The sequence below is a fragment of the Leptonotus elevatus genome, chromosome 1, assembly GCF_054856555.1.
Source record: "Leptonotus elevatus isolate MCC_2025b chromosome 1, RoL_Lele_1.0, whole genome shotgun sequence".
In the NCBI taxonomy this organism is placed as follows: Eukaryota; Metazoa; Chordata; class Actinopteri; order Syngnathiformes; family Syngnathidae; genus Leptonotus; species Leptonotus elevatus.
In genome coordinates this window covers 11386324-11408889 of record NC_141239.1, presented here as the reverse complement: position 1 = coordinate 11408889, position 22566 = coordinate 11386324, and the positions used below count along the sequence as shown (strand labels likewise).

Sequence of the window (22566 nt, the reverse complement as noted above, 5' to 3'; positions counted from 1 at the left end):
TTGAGGAAAAAAAGTTTTTGAATCAACCTCATCACAGTACAGAAACAGCTCTGATTAAAGTACTAAATGATAGAAGATTGAGCACTGACGCAGGGAAGGTATCGGTGCTCGTCTTATTGGACCTCAGTGCAGCATTTGACACGATTGATCATAATATACTGTTGGACAGGCTGGAAACTTGGGCGGGGTTAAATGGAACAGTCTTAAAATAGTTTAGATCCTACTTGGAGGAAAGGAGTTACTTTATGACCATTGGAAATTTTGAATCTGATCGAATGGCCATGACATGTGGGGTCCCTCAAGGGTCAGTCCTTGGACCCCTGTTGTTCAGTCTGTATATGTTGCCTTTGGGTCAAATGCTTCAGAACGCTAATGTTGACTGTCATAGTTATACAGATGACACACAACTGTATTTATCAATGTCCCCAAATGACAGCAGTCACATTAACACATTGTGTCACTCACGAGAGCAAATTAACAACTGGATGAACCAAAATGTCTGTCAGCTAAACGAAAACAAAACGGAGGTCATTGTTTTCGGCACTAAAGAAAAGAGGATTGCTGTTAGAAAACATCTTGAGTCACTGTCTTGAGATACCAAAGACCAAGTTTGAAATCTTTGGGTGCTAATAGACTCAGACCTGACTTTTAGCAATCATGTCAAATCAATTACTAAGACAGCCTTTTATCAGCTGAAAAACATCCAGACTGAAGAACTGCATGCTCCAAGCAGACCAAAAAAAACTTATCCATGCTTTTATCTCCAGCAGACTCAATTACTGACCGGACTCTCTCAAAAGAACACCAGACAATTGCAGCTCATTTAAAACGCTGCAGCTCGAGTTCTGACCAAAACAAAGAGATCAGAACATATCACTCCAGTCCTTAAGGCTTTACACGAGCTCCCAGTCAGCTGTAGAATAGATTTCAAAATTCTGCTACTGGTCTATAAATCACTGAATGGTTTGGGTCCTGAATATATTCAAGAAATGCTGATTGAATACAAACCCAGCAGCGCTTTGAGATCTACAGACTTGGGCCAACTAGTAGAACCCAGAGTTCGAAGTAAACATGGTGAAGCTGCATTTAGCTGTTATGCTGCACACAAATGGAATAAGCTGCCAACAGAAGTGAAGTCAGCCCCGAGTGTACCGGTAAATGCTTTTGAATCCCGGTTGGAAAACTTTGCTTTTTTCACATACCTTTGATTAAGGTATTTTAAACAGTTTTAAATTGTGTTTTTTCTTCTTTTAATTCTCATTATTATTATAATTTTTTAAACTTCCTTACGCTAAATGTTTTTAAAGTTTGCTGTCTAATGTTTTAACACTGCTCTTTTAGTAGATTTTGTAACCTACTTTGTTTTCTCTTCTTTGCTCTGAATGTAACTACTGTGTTTGTTGATGCTTATAGGTGTTGTCGTGTAAAACACATTGAGTTAGGGTTAGGGTTAGTAGTGCTATATAATAAACTTGCCTTGCCTTGACGGTGAGCCTGAACAAAATTAATTCACTTTAAGCTATTTCACTCAATTTGATTGAATTTAAAAAATAAATAAAAAATAAAAAACGTCACCACATGCGTCATTATCTTGTAAAATCAGTTTTTTGTTTAGTTTAGTTTTTTTTTTGTTAATTGGATGTCATTGTGAAAATGTACCTAATGACGTGTCCCGTGTGTGTGTAGTGGGTAAAAGTGTGAAAAAAGTCCTCCTAATCAAATCTTTGTGGCTAATTAACGAGCGACTGTTCCCCAGACGGCAATTTGATTGAACACAGATTCCCTCCCACCTCTCCTCCTTCTCCTTCCATTGTGTTGTTTTATTGGAAGGAGGGCGTGGATCCTTTCGCTTCACGCCAGAAGGGAGTTGCAGTCAAGTAGTGGCACAGTTAACTTTTTTCCTCTTTTTTTTAAGGCGCCCACACAACGCATGGAGCATGTCACAGTAGCTTAGACTAGCCATAACTTTTTTTTAAAAATATATTTTAGTGTTGCTGTTTTTTAATGTAAATATGGGTGCGGGAGGCGCACTGTGGTGGACGCTTTTCACGCTGTTTTGCAACTTTTTCACGCATGGCTTTCCTCCACCACCTTCTTATGATCCTTTCCACGCCGGAGTGGTGCACAGACACAGAAACAGGTCAGTAAAGTCTCATTCTCGTGTTTTTTCTTGACTAAAGAGTGCACTCAGGGCGTTTCTCCTGCTTGGATCCAACTTTGTGTGCGCACATGCTGCGCAGATGCCAATAAGAAAGAAATTACTTTTTTTTTTCTTCCTTCGCGTCTGTACACTTATTTTATCTCCTGAATGGTACTAAATACAGCAGAAAATAGTTTCTCCAGCAGATAAGATACGTGTTGGGGAATGCGTGTGATAAATGGACGCCCAATCCTTTGCCTGTAGTTGCAAGTGAAAAGTTCAATATAGGACAAGTCAAAAGTCAGCAATAAATAAGGTTGCTCTGTGCGAATGTGGTGCTAAAATAAGATCGGCAAAAATTAACAGGCTCTCAGAATTATACAGTAATAAAAAAAAAAATGTGTGTGTTTTTTTATGTTGTGGTTGTCTCACAGTACTTCAAACCAATAACTAAACTATTTCAGCTAAGGGGTTTTCCCCTCCCTAAAATGTGTTTATTTTTTCCTAATATTAATATGTTTTTCTAAAAGGCCTGTTTGTTAATATGTTAATTTTCCATTTGATATATTTGTGTATTTTTTGTATTTGTTGTAATTTTTTTCCTTAATATTTAGTCTATGTGTATTTTTTAACCTTTTATTTGGTCAATTTTGTCTATAAGTTTGTATCTATCTATTCTCTGTGCCATTTATCCTCAGTAGAGTCATGGTATGCTGCACATAGAGACAACCATTTGCAGTGTCATTCATCAACAGACAACCTACCATGCGTGATTTTGGAATGTGGGAGGAAACTGGAGTACCCATAGAAAACCAACGCAAAGGGAAAACATGCAAAGGCCGAAGCCAGGTTTTGAACCCACTTGGCAGATGTGCTAACCAGTACCACCTTTTAGTTTCTAACATTTGAAATTTTACTCCCAACATTTTTTATTTAATTATATTTCCAAATTATTTTTTCCCATCAAATATTTGTGTATTTTCAAATGTTATTGTTTTATCTATCTATCTATCTATCTATCTATCTATCTATCTATCTATCTATCTATCTATCTATCTATCTATCTATCTATCTATCTATCTATCTATATATCTATCTATATATCTATCTATCTATCTATCTGGTGGGGGGCATTAATAATTAGTTTTTAAAAAATAATAATATTTTTGTTTTTTGGGGGTCTGAGGTAAAAGGTAGCAAGTCTGCGTCTTAGTCAAGAGGTCCTGGGTTCAAATCCCTGGTCTCCAGTCTCACCACTGTTTGGGGTGTCATGCTGTGTTATATGACCAGCAATAATTTATCCACAGGTGACAACATATTACTGTTGTGACAATATTTCCCCTACTTCTGTAATAAAAACTGGGAAAGTATACAACTTTCCGCTGTAGCCTGAGAAAGACGAGAGACTCAAGACCTCAAGGTCTGTTGACACAGCAACTGCCGTCATTATCAAAAACTTAAAATTGTTACCTGGAACAGTATGCTCAGGAATTACCTTGGATGATGAGCCACATGCTGCTTCACAATGCAGGCCATTATGTGGTCACGTGCCACAAGTGTCACAATGGTTACAAACAGAAATATGAAGAGACTTTATGAACACATAATCGGATACTGGTCAACATTTGATTACTACTGCAATATGTGCTCTTTAATTAAACATGTCATTGGTTTGCCTCTGTCGCTCAGGAACTGGTGCGCCTACGTGGTGCACAAGAATGTCAGCTGCGCCGTGCAGGGCAGCATTGAGAGCTTCCAGGAGCCCGTGGTGGCCCCCTGCCCACCCTACATAACCAACTGCCCCCATCAAGTGACGTGAGTTCTGCAATGGATGCTAATGAGTACTAGCTAACTTTAAAATTGGGTTAAAAGTAGTGTTATTGGTGTCACATTTGGGGTAGGGGGGTGGGGGAAGGCAGAATCAGTCGTCAGATGTTCTCCAAGACACGACCCCTGCCTGCAGGGGAGTGATGTCATTTATTTTTACTCTGGGAGTTTTTTGTCTTGACTGCACAATGGAAAAACTGCAATGCAAGCCAATGAAGATCAGCAGCTCAGACGATTGATAATCACAATAAAAAACAGTATGTGCCATTTCCAAACAAAAAGTTTTCTGAACCTCCATGCAGAAGTTTATGAATTTCAATAGTAGCTGTTTGAACACTGACATTCACAAAGAGAGTGTTTAGTGTTCTACAGTAGTTAATGTTTGCCTGATGATCCTAACCTTTTCTCAGGTACAAAACACGCTTCCGGCCCACGTACAAGATTGCCCACAAGAAAGTCACAGAGTTGGAGTGGCGGTGCTGTCCGGGCTACCAAGGACCTGGCTGTCGAGATTTAAAGCCCACTCCAGAACATCAGATAATACAAGGAACTCAGCCCTATGGCCCATCAAGTACTGGATATTCAAACCGACACATACAGAGTAAGACCACATTTGTGCCAGTTTAGTGTCAATTCAAATATTTTGTTTTGCATAACTTCACTGTATTACCTACTTGCTTTCAGGGCCAGAGCGCAGAGAGACAGGCCATCATGAGACAAACGACAAGGTGCACCTTCTGGAAGGTGAAGTTCAGCGCCTCACCCAAACCGTCCTGGACTTGCAGTCCGCCTTAAAAGGGTTGACCACCAACCTACGTGCAGACCTGCAGGAGGACACCAAGAACATGTTGGTGACCCTCTTCAACAACATGCAGCCTCCCGACATTGCGGTGGTCCAAGGACCCGAGGACAGCCCTGCAGTGCTGGATGGCCACCAGGCATCCAGAGGCGGGATTGCCGGAGACAAGGTCTTAGAAAAAATTGAAGGCCGCTTAGATGATATAAACGACGCACTTAAAAGCAAGGAGGAGTTGCTGGAAGACCTGCGAGGGACGATAACAAGCCACGAGGGGCAGATTCGTGTCCTGATGGATGCCTCGCAATCACAGACACCGGCCATGATGGAGTTTGATGTTGTGCAGAGCTACATCGATGGCAAAGTCGAAAAGCTGAAGAATGAACTGGACCAGACCATGAAGGAACAGTTGGACAAGATACAAGCAGCATGTAGTAGCAAGATCCAGACTTTGCAGAAGACCTGCGAGGACAGCCGCGACCAAGGTTTGGACAGCCTCACCAAAATGGTGGACAACAAGGAGGCCGACCTCAGGAAGGAGATCCGAGCTCTGCGGGTGGACATGACAGCTGCGGATGGGCCATCGCGAACTCAGCGGCAGACGGATCAAATTAATAAGCAGGAGGACCATAGCGACCACAAAGATTTGTGGATTGAGATTGACCGTATCACTGAGGCTTACCGCATCTTGAACGCTCGTATCGACAACGAGCTGATACACCTGTCTGAGCCCCGAGAGGAAAATGACTTCATCCCGCTGATTGAAGAATTGGAGGCCCGCTTAAACATCAGCGAACAAAATGCGGAAACTCACTGCTTCTACATAGAAGAGAAGCTGACGCGGATCATTACAGAAGAAGTGGCGTCGCTGAGGCAAGTTCTGGATGAGCGTCTCAACAGCATGGAGGACCAGTTCACCAGCATGCTGGTGGAAATGAGCAACAACTCCTTCCCAGGGATGTTCGGAGACTCCATGGATGCCGTGCAGGCGCAAATCAACAACAACAAGTTCCTGCTCCAGGGTTTGGATGACAAGATCAATGCTGTTGGAGAATTGTGCTCAGCAGGGTGCTCGGGCTCAGAAGCTACTGTCGTTGAAGGAAGTTCCGCGCCCTCACTTAAGGGACTGGATATAATTTGGAAGGACCTGCGTCGCTACAGGAATGATTTGGACACTCTTCATATCGATGTTGGCACGAATACAGACAAGCTCCAACAGTTGCTCGAGAGAATTGAAAGAGAATCAGTTGGGAACGAGAGACGTTCCAAGACCATGGATGACTTCCAGAAGGGGCTCATTAGCATCCAAGATAATGTTCTGGGCCTGGCTGGTGCTGTCACTGGACTGAGTGATTCATTGAGCAAGTACAACCAAGACATGGTTAAAATAAATGCAACATGCTGCCAGGCAGAACTAAGTGGCCCGGGGAGGCCGGCGCTCACCGGCCTACCTGACGCTACTGGCCTCCAGATGGAGGAGTTGAAGAACAAAGTGGACGCACTCGGCAAGCAGGTGTTGGCTGACCAGAGTCGGTGTCAACACATGGAAGGACGAGTGGACGCACTCGAGAAGGCGTGCCTCAGGTTAGACGTCATTTCCGCTCACATTGAAGGACTGAAGGGCAACCTGGGGAGGATGAATGCTACCTGTGGACGTCACAGCGCAGACATTGCCGAACTGCACAACTCCTTGCGGCGGTTCCAAGCCCAACTGTCTGCCATGGCCAGACAGGTCTCCAAAGATGTCGCCGCCAAGGATCCAGGTGAGTTTTTCTGCAACATCCAGACATGGATGAGGTCATGTCTGAAATTTTTAACCTGACAGAGACTATGAACCCATAATCAAACATTTCCAACAAAACTCATGCATTCCGATACAAAGTAGGATCTCTGAAGGTATTTAAATTGAAATATACTTACAAATGGTGCTTTAACTGGCACGAGAAGGAACATTGTTGAAACAGCAGGTACAATGCTTAAAACCTGCCCACACTAGGGGTGGCTTTCTAGGAATTACCTGGCCTGGAGTGGATTTGTTTTTAAGAATACTTTTGACTACTTTCTAACTATTACTTTAAGGTCACAGTGTAGGTCTGTTCACCATCAGGGCTTCTGAGTTCAGATCTCTTTGAGGTTCCTTGCTTGGATTTTTGCTGTTTCTTTCCTGTTATTGACCGTCAACAAGTTCAGGGAGCCTGCTGCCTCTCACGCAAAGTCAGCTTGACTAGGCTAGAGTTTACCCATGACCCTAAAAACAAGCGTGATAGAAAATGGAAGGAAGGATAGATAGTGCAAGTTTACCTAACGAGTTTGGCAATGATTGTAAAAGACAAGTCTTTAATCCTGGAAATAGAAAGGAAAATCCAAAGCTACAGTATGACAAGTTCTCAAATGTACTAAATGAATAGATGCGATTCTTCCATAGACTTCCTTCCTAACTCTCCCAGCATTCACAAGTTGTATCAAGCCTGATTAACATCTGTACAAACACAAAGCCTTCCTGCAGATAATCCTGCATAATATCATGCACTCTGCCTGCACGACTCACACGGAGGCTCTGAGGAAAAGGATCACATCCCCTGAATGGCCGAAGGGTATTTCCCCGAGTGGGAGGACACGAGTTCACTGGGCCTCTTGCTGGATGTCTGGCTGGCCTCCTTCTATGTCATTCAATATGCGGCCGCACCGCCAGGCCTATAATGGAAACTTCCTGTGACTTGTGATGTTGTTGTCCCAAGAATTCCACAGTTTTTATAGAAGGAATGTGGCAGGTAAATTGAAGCTAAAATACTTATGCGGCAAACCAGGTTTTGGATTGCAGCCCCCGCTGACTGCTTGCAGTGATTTAATTGTGCTGTTTTTGCTTCCACAAAGGAGACATCAAAACACCCGAGTCAACTGTCTTTTTCCTCCCTGAGTAACAAACTGAGTAATGTCGCTTTTTGGGTTTTCCTTTCACATACCACAGCGCCGCCGACATCGACCTCAGCGCTCAGTCACTCAGTGCACACGCCTCACACATGCACACATGATCAAACTCCAGGGATTCCCGTAGAGTGACCTCAGCCTGACGAGTCGGGGTCTGGTCCTCATTAAGGGCCCTGACTCATTACACTTATGGAGAAGAGGACAGGTTTAGTGCAGCTCCACACCCATGACCAGATGCGTCGACTGCCCTCAGCTGTGATGTCATGGCTTCAGGCCCGACGGCCGGTGCCTCCCTTCTTCTTGTCAGTGCATTAACCAGAACAACGTAGTGATGGGGAACGGAGTATGAAACGGGGCCTCCCTCAAACTGTTAGCGCTAAGTTAGAAGCGTACAATTGTGGAAAATGTCTTCCATCCATCAATTTTCTATGGCACTTGCAATCCCGGCTGGCTTGGATGTGAGACGGGGTACACCCTGGAATGGTCATTAGCCCTTCACAGAGCACATGTAGACTTGCACGCATTCATGCTCACATTCACACATATAGACAATTTACAGTCTTCAGTGAACCTAACATGCATGTTGAGTTAGATAGGAGGAAGCCGAAGTACTAGAGAAAACCCACGCAGTCACGGTGCAAATATGCCAGGAAGGCTGGAGTTGAGAGTCAAACCCCGGGGTCCCAGAATTGTGAGGCGGACATGCTAGCCACTAGCACAACATGCTGCCTGGAAGCATACAGACATCCGAAGTGTGTTCTTCGGGTTAAATCTTGATCTGGCAAGTGTTTCCACTGCGGGGTGTGTGTTCTGGATGTCACCTACGTAAATAATGTGGCATCATAGCAACATGACAGTGTGTTGTGTACACCATTGTTGAGTGTACCAAAAAGTAATTCAGTAACCTAACCAGTTTTGGCAGTTGAAACCGTTCTTGGTGGAAACCAGTGATGAAGTAATCAAGAGGGTCATCCCTCAAAACAAGTTACTACCCCAAATATTTGTATTCTGTAATGATGTTTTGGTTTGGCACAGAGGAAAAGCAAAGTAGCCAAAATGAGAGATACCAAAGTGTCAGTGAAATGTGTAATCCAGAGCAGACTGTAGTCATATGAGGGCCTCGAGTAGGCTGTAAACAGATGTGCTGTTGTCATAGCTGGAACATTCAGGAACGATGGACACGAGGCTGTCTGTAACAGATGGGTACAAACTGTGATCTTTTGGCCATCCGTCAACAAGATCAGAAAACAGGAGACATCTTGAACGTGTGGTCAACGTTGAGTGTAGAACAAATGGCGTCTCATAGCACTGTTGCAGCTACAGTAACCAGCAAAGTGGCATTATGAGGGGTCCTTGCTTTCTGTCGATCCTGACATTTGAGGTAACGAACAGTGCACAATGAACTGGTTGGTGAAGCTATGTGAAAATACGTTGTCATGCTGCACAAGAAGGCACACTCAGTTACTGCTTTGGTACTGTTTTTCATTTTGAATGTTTTTTATTGGTGGCCTTTGAAGTATTTTTCTTACGAATATTTGTACTGTAATTATGACTCTACTGCTGTAATAGCATAATCTATGATGCATTCAAAGTCATTTCTGACCGGTTTTGTCAACAATGGCAAAATGATTTCGTCTATACTCTTCTTTTTTTTTCTCATGATGATAAGCAGTTCAGATAATGGATGGATGGATAAATGGATGGATAACATAACAGTGACAATGGAAGTTTTCATTGGCAGGCTTAGACGGGATGAAAAAAGTTTGAGGGTGGCCTGAAGCTGTCAGACATTTAAAATGGCCACCACGTCGTTGTTCATCTGAATTTAAGTTACAAGTCCTCTTGACACATATCTTACTCGAAAATTGGCTCGTGATGAATTTTATAACAACCTTCAAGATTTTCGCATAACTCCTGGAACAACTAGACTGCTAGCTAGTTTCAGGCTAAATTTAGCTTTGGTGTGCTAATGTCATCGTGGTCTTGTCTGTGTGTGTTTGTGTGGTACCGTTAAATGCGGAACATGTAATGCGTGGTTATACTGACTTATGTTTGAGTGAAACACGGAGGAAAATGTAGCATTTTAGACTTGTTGCTGTTCCGATTCTGTGTTAATGCTAATGTCATTAGCAGCATAATTACAATAACGTTGGGGGGTTGAACATACAAAAAAACAGTACACATGCATCAAAATGTTGGCCATTGCTCAGAAAGAAAGATCAGAAAGCATAAGTACAGGCTGAGTGTCACTCATGTGGTTAATTAGCAATTCAAATGGTTTTTGTTTTGCTTGTTTGATATGTTAAGGCCATTCTGTTTTCATAACATGGTAGTATTTTGTCAACATTATTTGTTGAAATTGAATTGCTTGATCTGTATTTGTTAAAACCCTACTGCTGGCTTGAAACCCTGATTTGAAAACCTAACCCTGACTAGGACCCCTAATTTAAAACCCTAATGCTTTTGCTTGAAACCCCACCCCTGACTTAAAACCCTACTTTGAGACCTTAACCCATGTTTTAAACCCTAACCATGGCTTGAATCATTCATTTGAAACCCTAACCATGAGTTAAAACTGTAATTTGAAACCCTGACTTCAAACCCTAATTTAAAACCGTAACCAAACCATTGTTGTAAACCCTTGTTTTCTGGGCGTGAAACATTTACTCTAGTTTGCAACTCTGTCCGCTGTCCGCCAACTCAACTTCAGCCTGTTGGGAGATGTCGAAATACAAAAGAAAAAGGCTGACCACACTTTTTTTGTTATTTATTTATATTCTAGAGCTGCTTTATTTTCATCTGAGATGTTGCCCCACTTCCTTGTCTCCTCCTCATGCTGTCCTTTCAAAAATGTCCTTGCACGGGTGCCAGAGGACGTCTCCTGGTCCCATCTCGTGGGGTGGCCTCAGCAAATGAATCTTATCAAACAACTGCTTTGATTTCGCGGATCAATGCATTTATAAACTGAGAGGCGAGGACCCTCTGCTAAAGATGTGAAGTGTATATTGCCATCAGAGAGCAGAAGAAAAAAAACAAGGACATCAAAGTCCTCTTCAAAGTGTAAAGGGTGTCGAGGGGCAAGAAAGGAAAATGGCAGTCGACAGGCACACACGCACTATGTAATATACCAAATTAATTGGACATTATTTGAAATATGAATACCTGACTACATGTTGATAGAGGTGGGTAATGTTACTATAAAAGTAAAAAATATATAGTAAGCAAAAATACTCAAGTGGAGAGTAATTTGATTTTTAATTAGTTTTTTTTTTTTTTTTATAAATCAAAGCATGAACATCGAGTCCATTTAAAAAAAAATGGGAATGTGTAAATTCAGACATTCCAGGTTTCACGAAAATTTGTCACTTCAAAAAAAAGTTGCTCCTGTGTGAGCAGGCCATGGAGTCAGAGTGCGACAGTCATGTGACTGCCTGGCTTCGTTTGATTGGTCTAATGGAGTCAAATATCACTTGTTGTTTCGTTGGATGGGTGAAACAAAAGTCATGTGTCACTGCCAATTCAAAACATAAAAGCAAATATATTCATAAAAATAAAAGTAGTACTTTTCTTCATAACTAGTAAAATTATGTTGCAGTAGAATTTGTGCCCAAAATGATTGGAGTAAATATAATTTGGTAAATGTAGCGCATTCCTACCCACCTTGGGCCATATACGCTACACAGTTTCCCACCGTTTATTGACCCGAGGCCACATGTTTATTATTATTTTTTTTTCTGGAGAGCTCAGTTCATTCGGTAATTTTACAGATTGACATGTCATCATCATTGCTCTCTCTTTTTTTTTTTTTTTTTTTTTATTAATTTTTTGTGTGTGAGTGTGTATTCATTAGTTCACCTAAAACCTATTAAAAAATCCCATACCGTTCATCTAAACCGAACACTTCAGAATCCAGCCAGTCGTGAGGCCGTCAGGAGACCCGAGGAAGGACCAAAGAAAAGAAAGGAAAGTGAAATCCAGCACCGACCAGACATTACCTACTACCCACCGGGTTACCAACCAGAGTCCTTCACCAACCCCAGAAACATCTAAATTCCAACAAATTAGGGAGACCTCAAGAGACCAAAGGAGAGACTGAGGAAAGGAAGGAAGGACAGACGAAGCAGAGTGAGATCCACAGACATCAGCCTCCACCGATTCAACGACCAGAGGAAGAAGCAGATTGTGTTTGAAATTTGATAGATGCTGGTGTGGTGGATCTGGCATGCATGAAAATCTCCACCAAAGAGGGGAGCCGTCGACCCCGGCCATGACAGAGCAAGCGCAACACCTCAGGGCCCCGTAGGCGCCACCGGCCGGAGAGCAAACCCAGGAGCAGGAGCGCCCCCCCCCCCACCCCGAGGCCACATTATAAGAGTTTTACAAACCCATACTCGCCTTGTTCAAATTTTAGATCATTTGAGCGAGAATTGGCTTTATTATTCGACTACAAAATGTTGTATGCTTTATATAGCCCGCATCCTGGGGCCTTTTTTTCATCAGCAGCAAGGTGAGGCGCTCGCTCCCATGACAGCAGCCCATCTGGAAGTCTTCAGAGGGGAGCGCTGCCAGATGTGCAATGCGAGCCCCTCGAGGTGTCCGACCTCCTGTCGTCATGAGCCGACGTGCGGCGGGAGGATTTCGTCCATTTACAAAGAGACTCGCACGGTGGTGGATCTCAAACTGAGGTCCCCGCAAGCTGTTAAGTTGTGAGGTCTTAAAATAATTTGTGATAAATGATGACATCATAAATAAAATAAAAAAGGGCCTATCTGCATGTGTCACACACGTTTTTTTTTTTTATTAGAGTAAGGACTGTGATAGGGCCCTTCAGAAAACTCACCGGTAAGCAAAAAGTTTGAGAAGCGCTGGGATCGTGTGTGATGGAATTCGTGATGTGTTGACGTGTAAGCTGGCTCATGGTTACAGGAGGCCATCGTGTGTCTGGCATCTGGTTCCGGTGACTTCACCGTGCGCTTGTGGTTACCCCCACTTGACGAGCCGCGGGGGAGGGGGTAGGACCCATGGGAAATATGCACTCAGGCAATCCTGAGGGCGACATGGAGAGGAAATGAACAAGACGTTTTAATTGAATTCATATTTGATCAGACGTGGTTTGTAATTGGCTCATTTGCTGGAAGCACGCTTATTATTATTATTATTAGTATTATTTTGTATTTGACGACGTGTGTTATTAGTTTGGGACGCAACAGCGTACCGCTCTGGTGATTCATGATGAGTCCATACAGACTCAGTCTATCTGAAAGGGATTGGATCAAAGGGGAAGAATGCAATTTTGTTGGCGACGGCTTGAGTGCTGAAAATAAATATTTTCCCTTTTTTGGGCCTTTTTGAATCCAATGTCTATCAAAATCAACAAGGCTGTGGTTTAGGATAGATAGATAGAAAGATGTGATACCGTTTAGGTTTATTCTTATGCTGCTTTTTTTTTTGCAAACAAGTGTGCTAACTTTCGATACTTTGTTGCGATTCCAGCAAAAGTCTTGTTGGACTGCATCCACCCGTCGGCCCGTTTTGCCCCCAGACCTGCCTGGACGTTCTTGGCTATACTTAGACGGCTTAGCATAACCGTCATCTTGTATAAACATGAATTTGCGCATCGCATGCAAACTGTGCCGTAGGATCATTCTGTACAGACACTTATTTAAGCTAATAAGAGCTTTATTTATGCTCCCGCTTCCACGGCCGGTTGCCATGCCAGCCGAGCATCTTCCGGTGAATACTGCAGCTGACTTCTACGACTCGAATTTTATTATTGGGGCGTTAGTTGAGATACAATCTCACTGCGGCACGATGACGGCTCTTGACCCTCTTGTTAACCTCGTTAAGATAGGTTGGTGGCTCCATTCCGCTAATGCAAATAATGCTTTTTATCTGAACTGATGGAACACTGTACGGATATGACATTAAAGTGACTAAGTCTTGCTGTTTGGGTTTCAAAGTAGTTTCAAGCAAGACTTAGAGTTACAAATGAGTAAGCTTCAAGGCAGTGTTAAGGTTTCAAACCACAAGGGTTCAAGTTTCCAAGCGAAGTTTGTGTGCGCATCTGTTTGCTGTGCAAGCCCCCTCCTTTTCCTGCACATGCTGATGGACTTCATGTAAACATTAGCGATGAGTGTTGATTTCCTCGAAGTGTGACGTCGTTCCATTCCCGTCATACCGCCCCCGTGCGGGATTCAAACCATGAATCAATGGCATGTCATTGTGTCCTTAGGAGTCCTCCTCAGACCCGACCCGCCGGCATCCCTGCCGGACCCCAGCAGAGGCCGAGTTCACCAAATCCACATCCCCCTCATCATCCCCCCGCCCAGGCAGCCCAACACGCACACCTTGAGGCCGAACCCCCCGAGCCGGCCGGTCGCTCCCCAGTGGCCCGGCAGCCAAGGCGACCCCGCGCTGCCCAGCAGGCCCGTGGTGGAGACGGGCGAGGCGGGACCCCCTGGGTACATGCGCAGGGTCACGGTGAGGAGGGGATCTGAGGACTCGGCCAGCCCGCCGCTCACTGGGTTTGCGGGAGCGCCAGGTAGGCTTTCCTACCTTCTTCACTGATTAGCTGGCAGAAAGATGAGATTTTTTTTTTCAAGATTTGATTTTTATTTGCTGATCAGTCAGTTTAGTCAATTTCTTTCCATTTTCATTGAAGGTATACTTTCTTGTCTTTTTGCAGGCTATCCTCCCGTGCAGCCAGTATCGTCCAAGTCAGAGTGGAGCAGCCGCACAGGTACAGCATAGCACACAGGTGCCTTGTGATTATAATTCATCTTGCAAGATTTGTCATTCAGACCTTTTTTTTTGCTTTGACTTGAGATACGAGCACTGTAATGGTGGCAGTGAACTACACTCAACCGACTAACAATAAGAAGCACTCTGGCAAATAATTGGTTAAAAAAAGACACTTCAAATTGTTTGTTACTCGCACTTGAAGTTTGAAAAAAACGAAACAAAATAAAAAATGTACACAATGTGTATTTAAAGCAACCACATGGCTCTTTCAATTAGTCTAATGCTAATGCTATTACATCATGTTGCGGTGCTATAATAATATTTAAGAAACAGATTGAATACATGTAGACAGACACTAAATATAGCATGATTCACAGTCATATATTCTTTATCTTTTGCGAAGAACGTTTTTATAATTAGTACTGAACTGATGAGTTGTCTCAATGAACAATTGTTTTTGGGGAAAAAGCTTGAACGTATCCATGGTGAAGAGATGATTTGAGGAAGGAGTGTTTTGAGTTACGAGTGTGTCCGCTGAATAAATTAAACTTGCATCTCAAGGCACCACTGTATTAATATGTTGAACTGCGTTCGTATGGAGTGAGAAGTGAAGCTATGAATGAAGTGTCGCCTTCGTGAGCGCGAGGGAAGAGGATGTTTAGATTGAAGAAGGAGTTGGAGCTCGTTTGCAGATGTGCCACAAAATAATTTAGCCCTCGGTTGCTTAGTTACGCACCCTCGCCATGCATATTTGCGCCTAGATCATACAAATAAAGCACAGCAGACCTCTGCCAAGGCCAAACAAGGCTAATTATGATCAGCACGTCCCGCGTAGACCTTTGTCATTACTAAGTGTTGAGAGAAATTGTTGTATACAAGGGGGGGCTATAGTAATGAAACAATACATTTGTAATATTGTGGGGGAAAAAGCTGAAGTATAAGATAAAATCTTAATTTTACAAATATTTCATTTTTGGAGAAACCAAGTATGCAGTATTTGTATTAAAATGACAACTTCTTTTCAATTGTATGACTTTATTCATATACTTTCTAAAGGTGTAGAGGAAATTGTTTTGTTTAAACCCACTAACAATCAATCGGTGCTAAAATCACCCCATTCTACAGATATAATGGCCAGCAATTCATCTGTTGTGTTTGCACCTGACAGGTCCACTTGCAGCTAAAGTGCCCTGGAACCCGTCCTACCGAGCTCCTGTCGAATCACTTGGTAAAGTCTCACTTGGAAATACTTCGCTAAGCGTTGCATTCAGACAGAAGCCGATTAACCATGTTGTTGTTGTTGTTGTTGTTGTTGTTGTTGTTGCAAGACGTTCCAGTAGAGCGCAACGCCTTGTCCGATCCTTTCTCCTTCTCGGCCGGCCTCACTCTCCAGCCTTTCTCTGGAGAGTTTGGCATCATTCGCTTCAACAAGGTTCTGCTCAACGATGGTGGCCACTACAGTCCCCACACAGGTGACACTGTAAACTCGAGTATTTGCTCATACGTTACTTAAAATACAACATCCTCAATTCTTGATATAGCGTAGCTTCTACACAAACACTTCTACTACAATGTAAAAGCGATTAACTTCCCGATGACATTTCGGCATTTTTTTAATTTGGTATACATTTTATATTTTAAAAAAGAGACAATTTACAGGAACAACATTTTATTACGATTTTTATTTTTATTTTTTTAGAAAAGCAGCATATTTTATAGAAAGGATGTGATTTTAAAAGCATAAAGTTGAATATTTGAGGGGAATTTAAGACAAAAGTTACAATCGTAGGAGAATAAAAAGTTGTAATTTTGAGAAAAGTTATATTCCCCCAAAAATCTGTTTTTTATTTTTATTTTTTTTAGAATTTTAAGTTTACATGCTGCAGATACATTAAAGAAAGCAAGTTGTAACCCTTACGAGAAAAAAAGTCAGAATTTTTACAAGATTAAAGTTATTCATTTTCAAATTTATTAAAGAAAAAATATATATTTTAAGAAATAAGTCACAGTCTTATTTAATTTTATCAGTCATATTTTGGAGAGTTAACTATAATCTTACAAGAAAAAAAGTTGCATATTTCTTGTAAAAAATTTCAATTAAAAAATTATATTATTTTCGAGAAAAGGACATTAATCCTGAGAGAATTTTTAAAAAAAAGTTGCATATTTTTAAGAAAAATTCACAATCTTATGACAATAGTTGTATATTTTTGAACAAATTAATCTTATCAGAAACAATTATGGTGAAACAAAAAAAGCTGAATTTTTACATTATTTTTTAGAAAAGGGCCAATGTTGAGAGAGAGAGAGGGAAAAAAAGATTTTTTAGAAAATATCTTACAAGAAAAGCACATTTCTGAGAAGTATTATATTTGAGGGAGAAAAAGTTGTGTATTTTCAAGAAAAAAAATGGCAATTTTGACAATAGTTATTATTAAGTAGAAGGTCATAATCTAACAAGGAAAAAAATATACTATTTTTGAGGGGGGAAAAATCTGAATCTTTACAAGAGTCAAGTTTATTTTCAAGAAGTTTCGGTCATAAGGTAGAAAGTAGAAATTGAGATGATGAGAAAACTGAAAACATCTGGCGAGCGTCTTTGTGCCCATTTGTAACTTCTAATGAACGCTGGCCAAAAACAACAATTGCTACGTTCGCAAACACTCGGAGCGCTCATCAAGGAGAAGATTACCTTCAATTTGAGAAATAAAGTATTACAGTATATTTTTAGCAGGGGGATAAGTTGTATATCGTTGAGGGAAAAAGTCATGATTTTTTTTTTTTACTTTGACTTTGTGAAAATATGCCACTTTTTTCCACACAAGCCAATTGTCCATTTTCCCCATCCACAGGTTTGTTCACAGTCCCTCAAGATGGCCGCTACCTGATCTCAGGCCTTCTGACGGCGCAGCGCGGAGACTCAGTCGAGGCGGTCCTGTCCGTGTCCCAGCGCAGCGTCCAGAGGCTACGCAGCTCGGCGGCGGCGGCCAGTCGTGACGCGTGCGGCTGCGGCGGCTCGGTGTCCTTCGGCCTCGTCTTACCCCTGAAGCGAGGCGATCGCGTGGGCCTGCTGAGGACGGCGGGCCGTTTGGCCACCACCGACGCCCGGGAGGTGCTCTCCACTTTTGGCGCCCTCTACCTGTACGGCCCATCGGGCCAGCGCAGATAGCTGAAGCTCAAAGACTGCAATGTGAACTGCGTGCATACAAACATCTTCATCTAATATATTTGACAATCTTTGTACTGCTCATTGTGATTGTGGAACGGTCTTAGTAATTGAACGCACATAATCTGTGACGCGACGCCGGTGATGGCAATAAATGGGCATATTTGAACTCAACGAGATGATTCATCAACATGCTCTCGACTCTAGAGAGAATAGTACAGCTGCAAATTGTTCATCCGGGTGGGAGTGGGGGAAGTACATACAGTTGTGCCTTGAGATACATGTTTAATTCATTCAATGACCATGCTAGGAACTCAAAACATCCGTATCGCAAATCATTGGTACCCATCGAAATGAATGGAAATAACATTAATCCGTTCCAGCCAAAAAAATGCAATGTTTTTTAAATGAGGAAAAATAGCACTTCATATTATTATTATTAGAATAAAAACAATGAATCCACTTTTGCCAGATGTTCTCATTTGTTTCAATGCCCAATGTGCTGCTCTTTCTGCCGTGTGCGTCTTGGCCACCTGGTGGCAGTTCAAGGCCAATTCATACTTAACTTTCCTGCATACAGTCCTGCTCACCATTATTGGCACCCATGAACATAAGTACATAATGTGGAATATCTTTTGAAAAAAATGAATCAAGTAATTCATTTTATTTTTTATAGAGCGCTTGTAAAGACCAAATGATTAAAAAAAACATTTAAAACAATAAACAATGGGCGGAAAAAATAGAAAACTTAAAATGTGCTCTGTCACTGGTACTGGCAACCCTTCCTTTAAATCAGTATGGAAACGCATTTGTGATTCACCGTTGGTAAATTCCTTGTTCTAAATTGTCTGTGCCCAATTGACATTATTTAACCAATGAATGATGACATTGATGTTTTTAAAAGCCACATTTTATCCCCTTTTCCTTTGTCACTATCGTGTCAACAAAGGAGCTGTCTGAGGACATCGGAAGTGCGATAATTCGCAAACACAAGACCTCCAAAGGATATAGAGCCATCGGCAAAAATGTGGGTAGCCCCGTTTCAGCAGTGCGTAATGTTATTAAGAAGTTTGACGAGCACAGAACTGTCAAGAATCTGCACGGACGTGGGGGGAAGAGAGAAATTGATGACAGAAGTCTTCGACGGTTGGTGCGAATGGTGGAAAAAAACACCACGTTAAACATCCAAAGACCTGAAAGCCAACCTGGAACAGTCTGGGATCAAGGTTTCAAGAAGCAACATACGCCACACACTGAACCAAAAACAGGGCTTCATGGGTGAAGACCATTCCTGAGACAGACATAAAAAAAGAATGGCTAACCTTTGCCAAGGAGTACCTGGACAAACCACAATTCTTTTGGGAAAATGTTCTGCGGACGGATGAAACAAAAATAGAGCTTTTCAGCAATTTGTTTACAGACAGCGCAATGAAGCTTCCAAGGAAAAGAACACCCGCCCTACAGTTAAGCATGATGGAGGATCCATAATTCTGTGGGGCTGCTTTGCTACATCTGGTACTGGAGGCCGTTATATCACAGGAATCATGAAATCAGAGAATTATCAAGACATTCTAGGGGGACATGTCCCTACCAAGTGTTAGACAACTTGGTTTGAGTTGAAGGTCATGGGTCTTCCAGCAAGACAAAGACCCAAAGCACACATCCAAAAGCAAACAGGAATGGTTAAAAAGCAAAAAAAAAATACTGTTTTAAAATGGCCAGCAATGACTCCTGATCTCAATCCGATTGAACATCTTTGATATGAGTTGAAATGTGCCATTGGGAAAAGAAACCGGCAAACATTCAAGAGCTTGAACAATTTGTCGTTAAGGAAGAGTGGGGGTAAATACCAGCAGAAAGGTGCAAGAAGCTTAGAGATGGCTACAAGAAATGTTTGGAGCCATGTTTCTCCCGGGCATTGTCCACCAGTCAGCGGATTCCCTCTCCCGCCATCGTCCACCTCAGGGTGACTGGAGTCTCCACTCGGAAAGGCGACGGTCTATCTTTTTGCCTCTGAGGAGTTCACTCACTGTCCCCTCTGATTTTTCCTGAGGGAACAGAACAGCCTGCTAGGCCAAGATGCTCTGGCACACCCGAGGCCAAGGGGGCTGCTGTATGCTTTCCCACTTCCATCTGACCCTTCAGAGGGTCCTTCTGGAGGGTCACACGTTATTGCCGGTGGTCCCTCTTTGGCCAGCCCAGACTTGGTTCCCTCTCCTCCGCAGTCTCTGCTTCTCCGAACCGTGGATCCTGCCCATTCGGCTGGATCTACGGTCCCAACAGCGGGGTCGGATTTGGCATCCCGATCCCCGCCGGCTCCATCTGTGTGTTTAGCCGCTGAGGGTCGAGACCCATTGCTGACTGAGTGCTCATCTTCTGTTAAGCATACAATCCTTTATGCCAGGGCTTCGTCCACTCGTTTGCTGTATGCTAACAGTTGGAAGCTGTTTGCGGAGTGGTGTGCAAGTTATGGGACGGATCCTGTGCCCTATTCCCACTGTTCTAGAATTCCTCCAATCTGCTTTCGATAAGGGGCCCTCCCCTTCTATGATCAAGGTCTACGTGGCGGCCATTTTGGCCCGCCATATTGCAGTGGATGTCAAGTCTGTTTGTTGCCATAGCCTAGTGGGCTACTTCCTCAGGGGTGCCCTTCGCCTTCGTTTTATGAACTCGAGTCCCCGCCTGGGACCTTCGACTGGTGCTTGGCGCACTGTGTAGGTCCCCTTTCGAGTCGTTGAACGAAGGGGAACTTTGCTGGCTGTCTCGCAAGACAGCGTTTCTACTTGCGATTGCAACTGCGAAGCAGGTGAGGGAGCTCCACGCCCTATCTGTTAGCCCCGAATGCCTTCGTTGGCACCTCGACGGGGCAGGGGTCACATTGTGACCAAATAGTGCTTTTGTTCCCAAAGTTTTGTCTGGCTCTCAAGCCAACCACGCTATTCGTCTCGCTCGTTGTGCTCCGCCGTCGACAGATGGAGATGACGCTCCAAATCTTTGTTGTCCTGTGAGGGCGCTCCGCTCTTGTTTGGATGCTACGGCGTGTTTTCGCACATCCACCCAGCTTTTTGTGTCTTACGACGGCCCGAATAAAGGAGCTGCTGTTTCCAAGCAACACCTCTCCTATTTGATCGGGGAGGTGAATCGGCAGCCGTGCCGGGTCTCTGGTCGTCCCCCTCCTTGATTTGCGCGAGAAGGTTCTGAGAGGCTGGGTTCCGGTTACGATCCGCTTTTATACATGAGGATCGCGTCAGCCAGAGCCCTGGAAATGTCCTTTTATTAATTCTTTCTCGAGTGACGCATGCACGTGGGGATTTGAGTGCTGTTTCAGCACCGCCACCTGGCAGTCGTTCGGGACTCCTAAGCCGCGTTTCCACCGCAGGACGTTCGGGTATGGGGAGGGGAGTAGGGACTTTCACAGGAACTGTTCTCTCAGCCGGCCCGCTTGTGGCTGTGTCTCCACTGCGGAGTACGACCCATTTCGCGACATCACAAGTTTCGATCGACACGTAAACGCCGTGCGACGGTTTCTCCCGTGACGTCACCCAAGCACCGCGCGACGTAAATCAGGAAAGAGAAACACTTTAGGTGGTTGCTGTTTTTCTCTACTTTTTATATTATGTACTTGGCGTGGATGGATGGTTTGAGTGAGAGGAGACAGCGTCTAAATGAAGAATTTGAAAAGGCTGACTCGCAAGTCACAAGTTTCGATCGACAAGTAATCGCCTTGCGACTGTTTCTGTCACCCAAGCACGGCGCCGCAAAAAAATGAAAAACGAGGGAAGAGAAAAACTTGTGGCGGTTGCCGGTTTTTTCTACTTTTTTTTTCATGTACTTGGCGTGGATGGATGGTTTGCGTGAGAGGAGACGGCGTCTAAATGAAGAATTTGAAAAGGCTAACAGTAGAGTGGAACGAAAATAGGCAAAGGATTACTAAGAGAACTGTTTTGGTGGAAGAGACTTAAGCCGAGAATGCATCATCGTCGCGCATGAAGGTAAGATAATTTTTTATACGAAGTAATTTTTAGCCAATCAGCACGATCGGGAGTTTATCGAGCCGGCGGAGGACCTACCCTCGAGTAGGACCTCCGCTCTTCCCCGTAAGTTGCTGTAAATGTGGCCCAGGCATCTGCAGTGGAGACGCGCATATTTGGGGCTGGCCCCGTAAATTTACCCCGAAGTTCCTGCGGTGGAAACGCGGCTATAGAACCGTAGTTACATACGTAACTGTCGTTTACCACTGTGAGAACAATTATATGATCTCTGCATGTATTGCTGCATGTATTGCTGCATCATTGGGGTTCAAAGATTCTTTATTCAAAGGGTTATAACACCACCACATAGCTGCCAATGCGAGTATTGCCAATGTTAGTATTAGCCCTACAACAGCAGACTTAAGGCTGATTATTCATGTGACTGGTGATGAGGGCAAATTATTTCTAACTTACTAGGCCCTTTTTAAGGACATTTATCCTTAAAATGGCTGCTTCCAGAGGTGGGCACTTCCACCGACGATGACAATGACCACCTTTCGGCGAGTACTTAAAGCCTCGAAGAATTTATTTTTGCAAGGCTTCGAATCATAAAGCATTCGACAAATATACGGAAGCACTTGAAAAGTGGGCATCATCATTGACCAGAATTGACGATTCAGCGGAAGTTGACTGCGTCAAAACAAAATGTCCAACTTCAATGTTCAATTTGGGGCATGGGCCCTGGAGACTTTTTTGTTAGGCCTGTTATACCACTTTTTTTTTTTAAATAGTTGCTGGAGGGGTTGGAGAATTCAGTAAGTGAACAATACTGATTGTGCTTTTGTAAACGAACTCCACCTTTGCAATACGGAAACCACACACAGACACAAAAAAAGATCCTGACAAACTCATACTTAATTGATAAAATAATTTGCACATGCAACCAAACCACAAGCATATTACGGTCCTAAGTTATAAGCTTAATATAGTAATAAGA

The 22566-nt window shown here is 43.2% G+C and overlaps 1 protein-coding gene across 1 annotated transcript; it reads left to right on the top strand.

The window, feature by feature from the left end:
* The first annotated feature begins 1832 nt into the window (after window positions 1–1832).
* emilin2a (elastin microfibril interfacer 2a) lies at window positions 1833–18060 on the top strand. Its single transcript, XM_086070366.1, has 9 exons — window positions 1833–2140; window positions 3830–3955; window positions 4378–4568; window positions 4652–6526; window positions 13924–14232; window positions 14377–14430; window positions 15601–15660; window positions 15761–15904; window positions 17285–18060. The coding sequence occupies exons 1-9, from the start codon at window positions 2013–2015 to the stop codon at window positions 17599–17601; spliced, it is 3204 nt and encodes a 1067-aa protein (XP_085926492.1). The 5' UTR covers window positions 1833–2012; the 3' UTR covers window positions 17602–18060.
* Window positions 18061–22566: the final 4506 nt, after the last annotated feature.

Excerpts from the sequence above, each read along its gene's own strand:
- emilin2a (XM_086070366.1), top strand. The coding sequence starts at position 2,013 with ATGGGTGCGGGAGGCGCACTGTGGTGGACGCTTTTCACGCTGTTTTGC. Across the intron at positions 4,569-4,651 it reads TTCAAACCGACACATACAGA|GGCCAGAGCGCAGAGAGACA; the intron begins GTAAGACCACAT and ends ACTTGCTTTCAG. Across the intron at positions 15,661-15,760 it reads AGCTCCTGTCGAATCACTTG|ACGTTCCAGTAGAGCGCAAC; the intron begins GTAAAGTCTCAC and ends TGTTGTTGCAAG.